Here is a 17,669-nt window from a genome sequence, read left to right as displayed (position 1 = left end):
TTCCACTTCTTCCTTCATGATAGGTCAGAGATTCTCAGATACACACATATTAAGTTCTTACTTGAAAAATACCAGAAGTATCTTTAACTATCTTTCCTCAAGGAATAGCACATTTAATTAGAAAAGAAATGTATCTTGAAACTCAGTAATGTGGCCGGGCGGTGGTGGCGCACACCTTTAATCCCAGCACTCGGGAGGCAGAGGCAGGCGGATCTCTGTGAGTTCGAGACCAGCCTGGTCTACAAGAGCTAGTTCCAGGACAGGCTCCAAAACCACAGAGAAACCCTGTCTCGAAAAACCACAAAAAAAAAAAAAAAAAAAAAGAAAAGAAACTCAGTAATGTAGTTTAGCAGACTTATAAAAACATATCCTGGAAACTTACTTGGAAAAGGGCTAGGTAAAGATTTCCCCAATCCCAGACAGAGTAGCTTTGGACCTAAGGTTTGTTCCATGGCTGAGTATCACAGCAGCCTCCCAAGGAACTGACAGGGGATAGGTGACAGAACACTGTACCTTTCTGACTGGTTGGGGCTGACCCAGCACATGCTGCGGGAAGGCCTCCTGCTTCTGAGGCAGCGCTGGGGCCAGTGGTGCCGCTGGAATCTGTGTGGCAGTGGCTATCTGAGGCTGAGTCTGGGCTTCTCCTTGTGCTGGGGTCTAGGAAGAAAACAAAGACTACTCTTAGTGTCAAGAAGCACATCTGGGATGGAGTTTATGATGCAAAGCAGCTGATGCCTGGGAAGCCGAGAGGAGACAGCACAGATGACTACGGCCACACACTCTGGCTCATCTCATCTTTGGCAATTATTTTCTCATTTTTTTCCCCACAGACAGGACTTCTCTGTGAAGCCTGGGTGTCCCGGAACTAGCTGTGTAGATCAGGCTGGCTTTGAACTCTGAGATCCATCTGCCTCTGCCTCCTGAGTGTTGGGATTAAAAGCGTGAGCTACCACTGCCCAGTTAATTATTTTCAAATTTGTTTATTTACTGCTAGAAACATATATAAAAAACTATCATGAATTGGGTGCCATGTGACACTGTGCTGCACACATGTTTTGTCCTGAAACATTTTCTCTTTCCTCTTTCTCTGGAGATGGGGAGAAAACAGAAACAAGGCAGCTCTACACATAACAGTCAAGTCTGTGGCCCATTTAAGAGCACCAAGGAACACTGTGATACTCAACTGCCCACAATCCTTGTTTAAGCTTGCAGCATGCACAGTCTGTGAACAGCCAGAGATGGGGACATAGCCATACAGAGGCCCAGTAGAAAACAGGTTCTGCTCTTGTATCAACTTTAACAAAATGTTTAGATCAGTTTCCCCCCAAGATACATTAGAGAATCGACTTCTGACTCAAGTATTCTACAGACAAAGCAGGAGAGTTAGATTGTTTTGTACTTGCCAAAGGTGTCTGAGCTCTGCCTCCTAAACTCAGGTGCGAACTTATTGTCACAGGTATTAGGCGAATTAAAGAAGCATTGGCTCAAATGGCTCTTTGTTTTCCTTATGACCACATCTGGGTAACATCCATGAGAAGTGCTACACAGAGCAATAAGCCAACAAGCAGGTCCCTGCGGTCAGATCGGCCCCATTCCGTGATTCCCTCAGCTGAAGCCTTCTCATGTGAATGGTACCTCCCAAGAATATGACACCCCCATCTCAGCCAGAAGACATGGGTCTACATGTCAGATCTGTCCTTAGGCTTTTTATTTAAAAATGGGCTGTCACTTAGAACCAGGACAGGAGGTGAAGTACTCAAAACACACAGCCTATGCCAATGCCATTAATCTTTATTTTTAAAAATTTACTTTTTATGTGTATGTTTGTGCGCCTTTGTGAGCTTATGTGCACATGTGTGCAGGTGCCCAAGGAAATCAGAGGGTATAGGATACCCTGGAACTGGAATTACAGACAGTTGTGACCTGCCTGATGTGGGTGCTGGGCACTCAACCTGGGTCCTATTGGAAAACAGCATGTGCTCTGAATTACTGAGCAGCTCTCCAGCCAGACATGTGCATCCAAGGGAACAGGGCTAGAACAGGAGGCCACCCTGCTTCTTTTTATTATGTATACAGTGCTAGCCATGCTAGCTAGCCCTGTCTGACCCACCCACACTATGCCTTCTACAATCACAGCGTGCAGTAGCTGCTCAACGGTTCAAGCTAGCTGCACCATTCCCACGCACTGCAAAGCAACACTGTGAGACACACTTCATACCTGGAGCTGGAGGCTGCCTACTGGAAGCTGCACTGAAGTGAGATTTGAGCCCTGGATGGACACCGGCAACAGCAGCTGAGTGGTCTGCGTGGTCAGTAAGGCCGGAGGCTGAGCAATAAGGGCAGGTGGCTGTCCTTGGGAACTCATGTAGAACTGCGAGACAACACTCTGCTGCTCGGCTTGAGCTATGGGGACCTCCTGTTTGATGACCACAGCCTTTTTGGCAACAAGGGTCTGGCTACCTGTGGAGATGGGATGCTGGGGGCTGGAACAGTCAGGAAGTGAGGCCTCATCCTTGATGGAGGAGGACCCGACACTGCCATGTATCTGATCTGATGTACTAAGGGGCTGTGAGGGGCCACTGGGCTGAGGGTCTGGTGGTCGCTGCCCTCGCTTTTCCACCTCAAGCTGCATCTTGAGGACCTCTACAAGCTTCTGTTCTTGTTCCAGTTTCCTCTTCAGCTCTTCAATCTGCTTCTCCTTCTCTTGAAGCTTGCGATCCTTCTCAGCAGCGTCCAGTTCTAGGGCTGACAGGGTGCTACTTGTGGGGCTCAGGCTGTCCTCGTGGCCTGTCCCCCTCAGGGGGGAGGCACACAGGAACTGGGAAGGGGACATCATGCTCATGATCTCAGTGAAGGTATCTGTCATGTTCGTGTCCTCGGTACTGAGACTGGACTGCTCCGAGGGTGATGGTGAGATGGGTAGAGGGGAATGGGCACTTTCGACGTGGGCCACGTTGCTGGATCCAGCAGGCGGCAAGTCTGCCTTGAAAGTGGACACAGAACTAGTCACGGCATTATGCAGTGTTGTGACGGGCAGTGCCACTGTCACCTCTGGGTTACTGGTGACAATAGCTGCTGATGACACGGTCACAATACCACCAGCAGCAAGGCCACTATTGCTCACTTCCTGGTAGGGTTTCAGGCGTTCAATGAGGTCTGGTTTGGTTCCTGACACTGGCAGACCCCTCAGTTTGAGTTCTGTCTTCAGCTCTGACACCTGGAGGCAAAAGCAGATCAGATTGGTGTGGGACAACTGTCTATATCCTGTCAATTATATTTTAAATAAACGCTGATTGGCCAGCAGCCAGGCAGGAAGTATAGGCGGGACAACCAGACAGGAAGTAGAGGCAGGTCAATGAGAACAGGAGAATTCTGGGAAGAAGGAAGCCCATTCCTCTGCAGTCCCCGGCCCAGACACAGAAGAAGCAAGATGTGACTATCTCACTGAAAAAGGTACCGAGCCATGTGGCTGACATATAGTAGAATAATGGGCTAATGTAAGAGTTAATAAGAAGCCTGAGCTAATGGGCCAATCAGTTTATAACAAATGCACACCTCTGTGTGATTTCTTTGGGACTTAATGATTGTGGGAACCAGGCAGGACAGAAAACCCCAACAACATCAGATATCTGGTTTCACCAGTCTCTTGTGCATAAACAGCAGAATTCCCTTCCTTGTTCCCAGAAGGATGGATGGGCTGCTACTCCCAGGAGACGTCTGAACCTGACATATAAACTTAGACTTTCTCCATCTGTACTCAGCATAACAAACTTAAGTCTACAGAGGAGGCACAGAAGCCTATGAGCAGTAGCTGAAAACAGTCAAGACTGTAGGAATTGCTACACAGAAGTGGTCTCTTTTCACGGTGCTCAGATAAGACATGTGGCAGTAAATGAGAATTATCAGTTATTTGAACCATAAAACTCAACAGAAATAAAAAGAAAACACTCCTACTCTTGTCCATCTCTGGCAAACTACGCATATAACAGGCAAACCTGGTCTTTCTCTCATGTGCAAGGTACGCAGGGGGGATTGTTACCTTTAAGTCATCCAAGCTGGAAGGCAGAGGTCCTGGTCTCCGTGCAGGTACAGTCGTGCTACTACTGCTGTTCTTGTCATTTCTTCAAAAGAAAGCGAAATGACAGCGTTCACAACAAGCTGCTTCTAGGTGCTGCTCTACTAACAATCTAGCGGCTTACAAGGAGAATTCATTGCGGAGACATATGGGAAGAAGACTCAGGATCATGGGAATATCAAATGCATTCTACCCCAGTCAATTCCTAGAGGTTCCACTGTCTGTTGGTGTGGAGAAAAGTAGAAGGTGGCTCTAAGCTTGATACAGAAAAGGGCAAGGACTGGGGTTGGCTGAGGAGCCCTCGGAAGGAAAGCGTAAGAGGCACGTGCTGGACATTACCTGTTAGCACATCTACACCCACGCCTTCCAACAGCTAGCCCGCTGTGGGTTGCAGTTAAATGCCTAGTCTTGAAAATGAAGTTTTTTGAGGTCTAGGCAAAATGCTCGGTGTTTTATGTATCATTAGTCTTTTTTCAAACAGAACTTAAAGTCTCACCTCAGAGTTGTAAGAACCCAACTGGTGCTTTTGATTTTATTGTCTTTCAATATTGGCCCTACAAGGAGCATTCTGGGACATTTTTCTGAATCAACCTCTCCATGAACAGCTGTACTGTGAAGTTGGGCAGTGGTGGCACACTCCTTTAATTTTAGCAGGCAGATCTCTGTGAGTTCAAGGCCAGCCTGACCTACAAAGCGAGTTCCAGGACAGCCAGGGTTGTCACATACAGAAACCCTTTCTCGAAAACCAAACCAAACAAAAAACCTGACCTCTGCCAACCCCCCACCCCCCAAAACCCAAACAACAACAACAACAACAACAAAACCCCAGAACAGCTATACTGCACTTTATTACCTGATGCCCCACCCCAAACCACCCTTTATTTCTTCTTTGGTGAAGCATCACTAATGGGTCTAGAGAGAAGGCTTAGCTAGGGAAGAGCCATGCAGGCTTGAGGACCCGTGTTCAGAGTCCCAGCACCTTCATGAAAATCTAGGCACAGAGGTGTCTGCCTAATCACTGCACTGGGGAGGCATAAGGGTCCCTGAAGCTTGCTAGCCAAGCTAATAGGCCAACTCAGTGAGCGCTGGGTTCGATGAGAGACACTACCTCAGCAAACAGGGTGAAGAGTGACTGATGCTGACTTCTGACCTGCACCCGTGTGTGTGCATAAACACAAATGCAATCCTTTCTGCTACCTTTATGGCTGAGATTCCATATCCGTGCTGAGGAGCCACTGTTTAACTTCTATTATTTTAAAAGCTGAATTTTCTTTTCACCTAAATCACAGATGAGAGACCTGAGGTTCTAGGCTTCTGACAACTTCCATAACTTTCACTGCTGCGAGGCCACATGGGGCTTATCTGAAGCCCAGGCTTACTCTGTAAATAACAAGGAGGCTCAGGGATGGGTAGAACCCCACTGCAGAGCTTCGGGGTTTTTGTCTTTTTGCTTTTTGAGACAGTTGCTTGGGTCAGGACCCAGCTGTTGCCTTCCCTGGATTAGTTCTACCATAATAGCTTACTTGGGCTTGCTTGCTCTTAAATAATAACATGTTACAAAATTACTTCCCCACCTCCATGCTGTTTTAGGCATGTCTTTCCCGAGATGGTCTAATCCTTATTGTAAGAGGAGAAAAGTGATAATCATTCCCTATGATATGGAACAGTTTGCTCTCAACATCTTCCCAATGACAAGCTCCTCTGTCCTTCCCAGCTCTCCAGAGCTGGATAAGGGGGAAATGAGAAATGAGATTTTTGCTGAGTTTCAGAAAAGCCATATTGGAATTGATATCTAAAATATTCTTCAATCAATGAGTTGAGGGCACAAAGTTGCCTGCTCTGGACCCGAACAATAGGCTGCAAGCTATGGAATGTCACCCTTCTCTGTTCCTGGGCATGTAAAATCTTCTCTGTGAGTCACCTGCTATCCCTCTTATTACCTCATCACTGCCCTTTGCCCCTGAACAGTTCCAGAGTCTCCTTTATTATCAGCTGTTGTTTTTAGTGACTTGGTCCGACCAGGTCACCATTGTCTAAGAAATGGCACTAGCTGCCAAGAGGAACAGTCTCCTGCAGCACGGATTCTACTTCCTTCCTTTCACCTTTCTCAGGAATCATACATGGTCCCCATCAGGCAGCTTTGCTCACCACTATTGCATGCCCTTTCTCTACCAGAGCTTGTCTCTTTCTGTTTGGAAGAGCCTTTTAGAGCCCTCCATGCGGAAATTTCCATAAAAATTTCCCTGACCACTCCTGCCTTTATACCCATGCCTCTTCACCGTCTGTGGGTGTGCATCCTGTTGTTTTCTCACTTGACACTGACAATGGCTGCATCTTTCCTGAACAGCCGTGAAAAGCTGAGCCTACTGGAGGACAAATGTTGGACTAGAAGGCAGGCCACATTCACTTTGGGAGCACAGACACTGTGATGAGCTTGGACAGCAGCCAAGCAAGGGCGGTTCCTGAGCAGAGTACTTGGCCACACTCAGCCTTCTGTAACCTGGGGTCCTCCCAAAGCCAGGGTCCAAGTCATGGCAGGACAAATCCTGAGCACAGGCTTACTTGATGGGTGCAGGCAGGATGGTCTGGTAGTTGTAGTGCTGCTGCTGCTGCTGCTGTTGCTGCTGCTGCTGCTGTTGCTGGCTCAGGATCTGCAGCTGCAGGAAGAGCTGCTGCTGTTGCAGTAGGCGGGCGTAGTTGGAGTCCATCTGCGGCTCACTCTTCTCCCCCTTCTGGTTTGGTGGAATGTACTGGTGGTACTTCAACTTCTTCACCCGGGGTTTGGGATCTTTGCATTTTTTGTTACGGTGTTTGTCATTTGGATTCTTAGGATGGCTTTGCTATATTTTTTAGGAAGTAAAAAAAAAGGAAAACATTTTAAAAAACGTAAGTTCATGAAAGTGTTTCTATAATGTGCCTCAGTGGTTTAGAATTTAAAAAGAGCTGTGTGCCTTAGATGGTCTTCAGTGGCTCTGGGAAGGAATACACGAGAGCCACTGGCCTGGGCCTGTAATCCCAGCACTCAGGAGATAAGAACAGGAGGATCAGGAGTTCAAGGTCAGTCTTGCCTATAGAGTCTGAGGCTAGTCTATTCTCTATAAGTCCCTGACTCATATCAAAGAACCATGAAGACGCTTGCAGACTTAATTTGATTTAAAAATTCTCATTCTACATTACTCCCTTGGCACAGCCGAGATGCTTGGTCTGTCACCGCCTATGCAAATGTTACCGACATCTACTCTGGGCCTCCTGCATAGAGACACTGAGTACTTACACACAGTATCTCCTAGTGAGAAGACAGCAGTATGAGTATGGTTATGTAAAACTAAATAAATGCTTCCTTCTAATGAGAAATAGATAGATTATATAAGCAGCATTAAGGAAAATAATAGAATTCAAAATGCCAGGTAATATAAATTTCAAAAAAAACCCAAAAATGTTTAATTTTTATTTTTAAGATGGGGTGAGACCATACATCTCTCCTACCTTATGAATGACAGGCAACTTTTTCTTTAGTTGTTCTTTTCGGTTTCAAAACAAGCAGACCATTTTCTTTATTTTGGTATTTATGCTACAACTTTACATTCTCAAGGGGGAGAACAAAGTTTGTTTTGTTCTATTTCAGGTTGTTTATCTTATTTTATTATTATCTTTAGATGCTGTTTGTTTTGTAATGAGAGACAGAATTGGTGTAGACCCAGAAGGAAGGTAGATGAGGAAACCCTTGGGAGGAGCTGGGGAAGGGGAAACTGTGATCAGAATATATTGTACAAAAAGATCTATGTTCAAAAAAAGAATAAAATCCATAACAAAACAAAAAAGCAAAATGAAACAAAAGAGTGGACTGGAGAGATGGCCCAGCTGCTCAGAGCACTGGCTGCTGTTGTTGAAGACCTGGGTTTAGTTTCCAGCGCCCACGTGCTGACTTAAAACCATCAGGATTCCAATTTCCAGGGCATCTTTGGAGCTCTTTCGGCACAAGGCACTCACATGATGCACATACACACATGTAGGCAAAATACTCAAATAAACAAAATAAAATATGTCTAAAAATAAAGAATAATAATAAAAAACCTAGAGAAAACAAGACATCATTCCTAGGCTGCTTTAGTGACAGATAACTGAACAGATCTTTGAATAAACTACATATATAACTTCTTTCTCATGACCAAAGAATAAGAAAATGATAAGTTGTCCCCCTACCAAAAGAATGGAGAGCAGACACCGAGGCTGCTAATGCTCTTAGGCACATCCTTCCTATGTGAATGCCTGTCAGTGTAAAGTACAACAGGGAGGGTCCCGTGGACGCTCACAGAAAAGGTGCCTTCCTCTGCCGGTGCTTAGGAATGCACGGACGCTTTTTGTCATCAAAGAGTGGTTCCACAGCAGACTTTTTTTTTTAAATTTATTTATTTATTAAAGATTTCTGTCTCTTCCCCGCCACCGCGTCCCATTTCCCTCCCGAAAAGCAATCAGGGTTCCCTGTCCTGTGGGAAGTCCAAGGAACCCCCACCTCCATCCAGGTCTAGTAAGTTGAGCATCCAAACTGCCTAGGCTCCCACAAAGCCAGTGCGTGCAGTAGGATCAGAAACCCATTGCCATTGTTCTTGAGTTCTCAGTAGTCCTCATTGTCCGCTATGTTCAGAGAGTCCGGTTTTATCCCAGGCTTTTCCAGACCCAGGCCAGCTGGCTTTGGTGAGTTCCCGATAGAATATCCCCATTGTCTCAGTGTGTGGGTGCACCCCTCACGGTCCTGAGTTCCTTGCTCGTGCTCTCTCTCCTTCTGCTCCTGATTTGGACCTTGAGATTTCAGTCCTGTGCTCCAATGTGGGTCTTTGTCTCTGTCTCCTTTCATCGCTTGCTGAAGGTTAATATTCAGGAGGATGCCTATATGTTTTTCTTTGGGTTCTCCTTATTTAGCTTCTCTAGGATCACTAATTATAGGCTCAATGTCCTTGGTTTATGGCTAGAAACCAAATATGAGTGAGTACATCCCATGTTCCTCTTTTTGGGTCTGGCTTACCTCACTCAGGATAGTGTTTTCTATTTCCATCCATTTGTATGCAAAATTCAAGAAGTCCTTGTTTCTTACTGCTGAGTAGTACTTTCCATACTTTCTTCATCCATTCTTCCATTGAAGGGCATCTAGGTTGTTTCCAGGTTCTGGCTATCACAAACAATGCTGCTATGAACATCGTAGAGCATATACTTTTGTTGTATGATAAGGCCTCTCTTGGGTATATTCCCAAGAGTGGTATTGCTGGGTCCAGGGGTAGGTTGATCCCGAATTTCCTGAGAAACCACCACACTGCTTTCCAAAGTGGTTGCACCAGTTTGCATTCCCACCAGCAATGGATGAGTGTACCCCTTTCTCCACATCCTCTCCAACAAAGGCTATCATTGGTGTTTTTAATTTTAGCCATTCTGACAGGTGTAAGATGGTATCTTAAAGTTGTCTTGATTTGCATTTCCCTGATCGCTAAGGAAGTTGAACATGACCTTAAGTGTCTTTTGGCCATTTGAAGTTCTTCTGTTGAGAATTCTCTGTTCAGCTCAATGCCCCATTTTATAATTGGGTTGGTTAGCCTTTTACGGTCTAGTTTCTTGAGATCTTTATATATTTTGGAGATCAGACCTTTGTCAGTTGCAGGGTTGGTGAAGATCTTCTCCCAGTTAGTGGGTTGCCTTTGTGTCTTAGCGACAATGTCCTTCACAGCAGACTTTTATACCAATGACACATGCAACACATGGGGACAGCTGCTCTGACTGACTCACAAGAGCTCCATGTGCATCTTTTCCCAACTTTACACTTGGAGCTGGTGGCTGTGGTGGAAGCTTGTACCCCAGGAAAACTAGCAAGGCTGTAACTTGCCTTTCAGCCTACTGCGCTATTATACACCACCGCAGTAACAGTCCAGTTAATAACCAGTTTGGTTAGGTAGTTTCAGCATGTCCAAGGAAGAATCTGTACAATGTGAAGGGTGCTGGAGCCTGTGCCTCTTCCACAGGAGCCTTTGGTGCATCTCTCCCTCTTCCTTTCCTGGGACTGTACATTCGTCACTGGTACTTCCTCCCCTAGAGTCAAAAACCATCCCTAAAAGATACTAGGAAGCAGCCTTCTGGGCCATTGAGGGATGTGGGGTAGATACTGGTGGGATGGATGTGGAGGAGGAGACTTTGTTGACATTTCTGCTTCTGGTGCTATTCTGGGAAAGATGTTCTGAAGTCAGAGTTCCACTGCCTCAGACAGTCTTGGTTGAGAAGACGATGCTCATCTGAACAGCGCCTTTTCCTTATAGCTGAGTGCTGGTGCAACCTTCAGAGCAGAAACAGGCTGGAGGACTGCTGGGAATCTCTGCTCTGCTCTCACTCCCCCATTCCAGACCCCAACCCTCAGAAAGCCCACCAAGGGCCAGCTCTTCCCCTGGAGCTGCTTGAGACCACACCTACAGGGTATTTTAAACCTAGTCTCTCGACCCTGCCACGGGATTTCTCTCCTGCCTTTCCGAGAGTCACCTGGGAGTTGCTCTGCTCTGTTTATTAAATCTGGTCTTATTAATTTATTAATTTAGTTTGATTTGACTTATTACATCAGCAGGGGAACCTCCAAACGGGATTTTCAAAATGCTTAACTTGGTCTTGAACCCAGGTAGAGTTGAGTCTTTACCGAGAACAAATGGGAAAGTTACTCTCCCTCCTACCTCACCTTGACGACTGCTTGGTAAGCTACTCATTCCCAAACCAAAATGCCTATAAGAGGTCCAGGACCTCTTCTGGCCTCTGGATTGCCTGCCAAACAACTCTGGCCCATTCAGTGGGGACAGTCCCTGTCCCTTGGAGTTCCTCTGTGTGGGAGACATGCTGCACAGGGGTACCCCAACCCCCCACCGTTTGGTCCCAGGCTATCTTGAGGGACATTTAGCCATTGCCTCTGGTCTCCAGATAAAGGCTTGTGAATGGATACTTCTGGGTCCAAGTTCGATCCCAGACACACTTGCTATTTTCCTTATGAAATCTGTCTGAATCAGGGCTGTCGCATACCATGCGTCTCATCCAGGTTTACAAAGGCTGTGCTCCTGCCCCTCGCATTTCCCTGTTCCGTTTGTTTGTACACCTTCCTCTCCTAACAGTCTCTTTCCAAATCCTCAACTGCTGTTCCAGCTCATCTGGGCTTTCTTTGCTCTTGGGCAGCCTGCGCTGCTACTCTCATTTTTGGCGCCCAGACGTGTGGACAACTGAATCCACTGAAAGCCTGAGAAAGCTTGGGAAAGAGTGAAGCATGTTTTCTTGGTATCAACAATTTCTCGGGTCTACTCTGCTTGCTAGAAGCAAGCAAGTGCTCTCATCTAAGAGAGGCTTCCTGACTCAGCTTTAGCTGCAAAACCCTGCAGCTCATTAAGAGGTCCTGCCACGAAACACTTAAATGGTATTGGAAAGCTGACTGCATGCTTGTCTGTTTTCAGCCGTAGCAGGAAAATGTTGTGCTGTATTAAAATGCCGGCTTTCTGGGCCGTCCTGACAGGGCAAACTCTGACTCTTTGAGGCAGGAGGTCAGCTACAGAGAGAGCATTTGAGTGTTGTAGCTTGTTTGCTGGCAAGGACCTTGAAACGCCATAGAGTTGTGGCAGTAAAGGCGGCTACAGCCAGTACCTCCGCCATGAGGCTGGAAAGCTAAGGAATGGGCTGGATCCAGCCGTCAAAGCCACAGCTTTAGTCCTACTGATATTGCTTGGTAAATTAAAGACTCATGTGGTCAGAAAAAGAGAGATATACAGTAAAGAGAGATTCAAAGACAAAGAAAATTTCTAAATGGTTTACAGTGTGTTAAAAATATATGCAAGCTAAAAGTTAAAAGTTCTTAAAAGTAAAAAAGGGAAGAAAGAGGGTAGTTGGGTGTGGTAGTACACACCTTTAATCCCAACACTTGGGAGGCAGAGGGAGATTGACCTCTGTGACTTCAAGGTGTGGTAGCACATGCCTTTAATCCCAGTGCCTAGAAGGCAGAGACAAACAGATCTCTGTGAGTTCAAGGTGTAGTAGCATACACCTTTAATCCCAATGCCTGGGAGGCAGAGACAAACAGATCTCTGTGAGTTCAAGGTGTAGTAGCATACACCTTTAATCCCAATGCCTGGGAGGCAGAGACAGGCAGATCTCTGAGAGTTCAAGGACAGCCTGGTCTACAGAGTTATTCCAGGTCAAAGATACAGAGAACCTGTCTCAAAAAGCAAAAAAATGAAAGTAAAAACAAACAAAATAGAGGTTAAAATAACGCGCACAAAGATGGAAAACACACAGAGAATCTTGATACTGTATGCTACTATGTTCTCTTTGAATTGTTTGAATGCTGAGGAAGGAGCAACAGCTGCTAAAAGATATTTGTTTATAAATGCCGCTGAACTAATCCAACATAGATATTTTGAAAATGCCTTGACTTTGAAATTTGGATCTAAGGACATGATGCTTTGGAAAGGAGTTTCTTATTTTGTTTTAACAGAGGATGATTCCCTGTGTATTGCTTCTATCCCAATATGGCATGATGGACCACGCCCTCCTGAAGGATTGCTATGAACACCTTCAAAAAATCACTTCACTCAACTGCTGACTGAGATGAATCTAGCACACAGGTTATACCCTAAAAGACCTGATTAACAGCGCCCCTATTCAGCAGGAAGCAGTTTGGAGAGAAAAAACTGCGCTCATGTTCCCAAATATTGCTTATAAATGTTCTTTTACATTTAAAGGGGGATATGATATAGGTATGAATAATTTGCATTGATATGGATTTTGCTTTAGTGATATAAATTTAAGGTCAATTTTGTTATATGTATTTCTGCTCTTGATTAAGGTATTGTGATTGTGTAGTTTATGTAAAAATGTAAATGTATATAGGTTGTTAATAGATAATCATAATAGTCAAGTTTGTAGTCATGTTAGTTAAGATTTTCTAGATGTACATAGATATATTTTAGATAGGCATTCTTTATATCTTTCAAAGATTATAGAATATGGCATTTTAAATGTTTTAATAATTTAGGACTTTTCATGACAATGAGACATGTCTGCTTCTGGCAGCACCAATCTACTTCAAGAAGATGGGCATCGAAGAGGATCCTTATGGAGTTTGATAGCCATTTGGGCAAGAAACTGCTCTTGCCTGGACTATTGCATAAACTGGACACAGAGAACCCGCAGAGAGAGGACTACTGAACTTGCCTAAAGGTGAGATGATCTTTCGGGGTTCCTGATTCATGAAAGAGTCTGCGAGACATTCTGCCGGACACAGCAGATAGTGACTGAACTGCCTTTGAATTTTCCTGCTTCATGGAAATGTCTGCTGGATACCATGGGCCTGTAGGCCAAAGATGGATGCCCCAACGGTACAGAGAAACTTTGGGTGACTGTCCAGGCAGCAAGATGTCTCTGTCATTTCTAGAGTTTGAGAGTTGCTTATTTCTTGTTTGCTTAGGTAATATTGTATCTTTCTGGAGTCTTTGATGGAGTTGAAGAATAGTTAGTTATAGTTATAGTTTTCCTTAGTTATGATAAAGATAAAATAGATGTAAATACTATAATTTTTACTTAATAACCGTTTTGTTATATGTAATTTTGCTATGTTAAAGTTAAAGCCTTCCCTTTTTTTTGTTTAAACAGAAAAAGGGGAAATGATGGAGGAAGGTCATTGGTTAAAAAATAAAGAAACTGCCTTGGTTTCTTGTATTTTATTGGTTAGAACATAGATGGGTAGAGTAAACAGTAAACAGAACAGAATGCTGGGAGGAAGAGGAAGTGAGCTCAGAGACGCCATGCTCCCCTCTCCTGGGCAGACACGATAGCTCTGCTCTCTGAGGCAGACACGATCAAGCTCCGGCCCTGGATGGATGTAGGCTAGAATCTTCCCAGTGCTACACACTTTATTAGAAATGGGCTAGTCTAGGTACGAGAGTTAGCCGAGAAGAGGCTAGATATTATGGGCCAAGCAGTGTTTAAAAGAATACAGTTTGTGTGTTGTTATTTCGGGGCATAAGCTAGCAGGTGGCCGGGGTGATGGGGACGCAGCCCCGCCGCTCCCACCACTACACATTTTTCGATTTTCTCTGCAGTGCCTCCTCCTCTGCCCTTACTTGATGGCTGTCGCCTTTCGGCCAGGAAGCATCCTGTGCTGCTTTATACTATAAACTCTTACTTTAGGATTTTTAGGTTGGTTCCCAAGGAAAAGTCTTGTCTTTCTGTTCAAGAGTACCGTTTATTTTGTATGTACGGGTGGAAATGTGTGAATGGTGTGGCCACACGCTTGTTTTTAACTGGTCCTGGATGTCAGGGTTTGTGTTTTCTGTGTGTCTTAGTTATATAGCTCAGCTTTATTACAACTAGCTGCCCGAGCTTAAAATTTGCCTCTGGGCTTTGCTGAATCTGATATGATGACAGAGAAAGTTATTTTATGCTGTTCTACCTTATTATATATAAAAAAAACAACTTAGAAAAATATGTATGGTTAAAAAAAAATCTGTAACAAAAGTTAACTTAAAATTTGTAACTCCAGCCGGGCGGTGGTGGCGCACGCCTTTAATCCCAGCACTCAGGAGGCAGCAGGCGGATCTCTGGGAGTTCGAGGCCAGCCTGGTCTACAAGAGCTAGTTCTAGGACAGGCACCAAAGCTACAGAGAAACCCTGTCTCGAAAAACCAAAAAAAAAAAAAAAAAAAAAAAAAAAATTGTAACTCCAGCCGGGTGGTGGTGTGGTGGTGGTGAACACCTTTAATCCCAGCACTCGGGAGACAGAGGCCAGTCTGGTCTACAAGAGCTAGTCCCAGGACAAGCTCCAAAAACTATAGAGAAACCTTTCTCAAAACGACAAAAACCAAAAAAAAAAAAAAAAAAAAAAAAAAACCCACAATGCTGGAAGCAAAGACCTGTATTTTGAGACCTGTATTTTGTTTATAGCCATCTTAAGTTCACAAGTTAAGAGCAATTAGCATTTCCTTTGTAAGTTATTATCTCTTTCTCTCAGCCAGAGAAGTCTTCAGACCTGACACCCTCCCCTCCCCTTACCTGTTTGCTATATATAACAGCTCCTGAGGAGTAATAAAGTTGGTAGCTTGATCAGAAAGCCAGATTTTGCCGTTATCTCATGTCTCTTGTCCCTTCCATTCCTCTTCCTCCTCCAGGTTTATCAGGGATGCCCCATTTGTGTCCCATTGGTTGGGACATCACAGCCCTCCCCCAAACAAAATGAAACAAAAATGGTCACTCCAGTTTGGAACTGCCCTGGAAAATAACATGTGGGCAGTCACCATTTGACTAAGGACAGAGATTAGGGAGGTCATATGACTTCTCTGCCATCTTACTGCATGGAATGGGTTCACCAGGAGACATTAGGTCTTCAAGTTATTTTAGGTTAAGATACATTTCCGTATGATAATTCCTGTCCTGTCCTAAAAACATGGTTTATGAGAAGATAGGATTTAAAATAATGCTAGTTTACCTTTCTGGCAGCCAGATTTTGTTTCTGATTCTCCAATGCTTCAGAGATCTGAGAATACGGCATTTTAATAAAAACAAAAACAAAAACAAAAAAACCCCAAAAACCTTCTCATGATAGAGACACCAGTTCCTAGCAGCATCCTTTATCTCCTCCAAGGAAGCTGGATGGCCACAGAAAAACCTCCATCTGCACCTTGCTTTAAACATGGCAATGCCAGTCATTGAGCAACAAACTGCCTTGCACCTTAATTGCTGCTAAGACCCTGTCCAGACTGTGGATGGGCAGAACAGTGGGGAATTGATTGTCCTGCTTTGCCAAGACAAGGTAGGCCAGTCTCCTCAAATTCCTACTTCATAGAAAAGTCTGTCAGACCTTGATAGCCATGGAGGGACTTGAGGTAGCTGGAAAGCTGTCTCCCTTCTGCTTAAATTTATCCTTTTTAGATCCAGTGATGTTTGATGACTAGGGTACCAACAGATTTACCAGTTTAACAGCTTTCCCCTGACCCCCAAGGCTACAACCACTTTGGTAGCTCATTAGTTCAGTCTCCTGTTAAAGGTACTGATAGGTGGACCTTGTTCACAGGCTTCACGGTGGAGGACAAACAGGTTTCAGATGTAACTTCGGAGGCTCAGAATCTTGGCATGGATAAAGGCAGTTCTGACGAGCTAAAAGAGCACTGACTACAAACAGTTTTCAGGAGCCATTAAATTTCTGTGGATTTTACTGGTCACAGGTTTTAGAGACCAGTTAGCATTAAAGAGGGTATGGAAGCCTGCAGGCATGTTCACCTCTATCTTCCCTTGCTCCTCAGCTGCCCCTCCTCCTCCTTCACTCACTCAACCTCTTCTGTTTCCTCTTGTTGTCTTCTAAAGGGATAGACTTAAAGGTGTGTTTTACGGGGCTAAAACCAGACCCTAGGAAAAATGTTCATATTTTTTAATCCACAGCCATAGCCTTTTGCTATGACACTAAGATGTAACTCTGTTCCAGATGTTTTACAGATGCCTGCAGGTTCCTGGGGAATTGATTTCCCTGCTTTGTCAAGACAAGTTTCACTCCTGCCTGACTCATGCCAACTCCAACCCACAGGGGGCCCTCCAGATAGGACAGTCCCTGCACCAGTTCTGAGGACGCCAGCCGGGTGTGGACTGGCAGTTTGACCTCACCCACATGCCCACTCATAAAAAGTTTCGTTATCTCCTAATTCTTGCTTGTTGACCTTTACAGGATGGATAGAGAGAGGTATCCCCAGCTCCAGGGAAACAGCAGAACTGATGGCTCAGGTATTCCCAGAACATACCATCCCTTGATTTGGCAAGCCATGCCTTCCCCAGCTCCTGAGACACAGTGCTGGTACCACCTCTCCCGGCTCAAGTGGGCACCTATCCAGCAACTGGGACCTGGTTCTCCGAGATGTCCAGTGCAGGGCTCCCCTGCTCCCATGTCTGCTCTCTCACCCTGGTCTCTTTTGTGCTATCAGGGCACATGTCCACTGCAACCCTTCTGGCAGCTCTCCCATGGCCCCGTTCATGAAGCCAGTGATAATTTGGTTTTTCTTCTAGCAACCTGCCTTTTCTGCCTCCCCAAGGAACAGATGCCTGAGGTCTCCAGGATGGCAGCAAACCAAATGCTTCTTTACCCACATCCCCACTGAGCATGAACCCATCAACTCCACCCTCCCCACTTGTCCCTTGTCAACATCAACAGAAGTAGCCAGACTTGAACTGGCATCCATATATATCCAAAAGGGTTAGGATGTTGGTAGTATCTACTTCAGTCTCACTCCCCCATTCCAAACCCTGCCCAGATGTTTGACTGGGAACCTGGCCCCACTCTTCCCACCCCAGACCCCACCCCTCAGAAAGCCCACGAAGGGTCAGTTCCTTCCCTGGAGCTGCTCAAGACCATGCCTACAGGGTGTTTAAGACCTGGTCCTAGACCTGCCATGGGATTTCTCTCCTGCCTTTTTGAAAGTTACCCGGAGAGTTGCTTTTCTCTGTTTATTAAATCTGTCTTATTAATTTGGCTTGATTTGGCTTATTGCATCAGCAAAGGAATCCCCAAACTGGGGATTTTAAAAGTATTTGTAAGTAACCACGCCACTTCT

General features: G+C 45.1%; 1 protein-coding gene across 6 annotated transcripts in view; it reads right to left on the bottom strand.

The window, feature by feature from the left end:
- The window catches only part of Mrtfb (myocardin related transcription factor B), a 165,959-nt gene that overhangs the window by 10,751 nt on the left and 137,539 nt on the right, over positions 1 to 17,669 (bottom strand). For all 6 annotated transcript variants that reach the window (XM_041676522.1, XM_041676526.1, XM_041676524.1 and 3 more), the window contains 4 exons: positions 6,638 to 6,915; positions 4,040 to 4,121; positions 2,219 to 3,217; positions 514 to 657 (listed from right to left, as the gene is read on the bottom strand). In XM_041676522.1, the coding sequence (XP_041532456.1) occupies positions 514 to 657; positions 2,219 to 3,217; positions 4,040 to 4,121; positions 6,638 to 6,915 (1,503 nt within the window). The remainder of the gene's footprint in view (positions 1 to 513; positions 658 to 2,218; positions 3,218 to 4,039; positions 4,122 to 6,637; positions 6,916 to 17,669) is intronic.

This window comes from Microtus oregoni, unplaced genomic scaffold, assembly GCF_018167655.1.
Source record: "Microtus oregoni isolate MIOR12 unplaced genomic scaffold, Mior012 000027F_ref0000203, whole genome shotgun sequence".
NCBI lineage: Eukaryota > Metazoa > Chordata > Mammalia > Rodentia > Cricetidae > Microtus > Microtus oregoni.
Note: the sequence above shows the minus strand (reverse complement) of the source record. Positions and strands in the feature narration are given on the sequence as shown.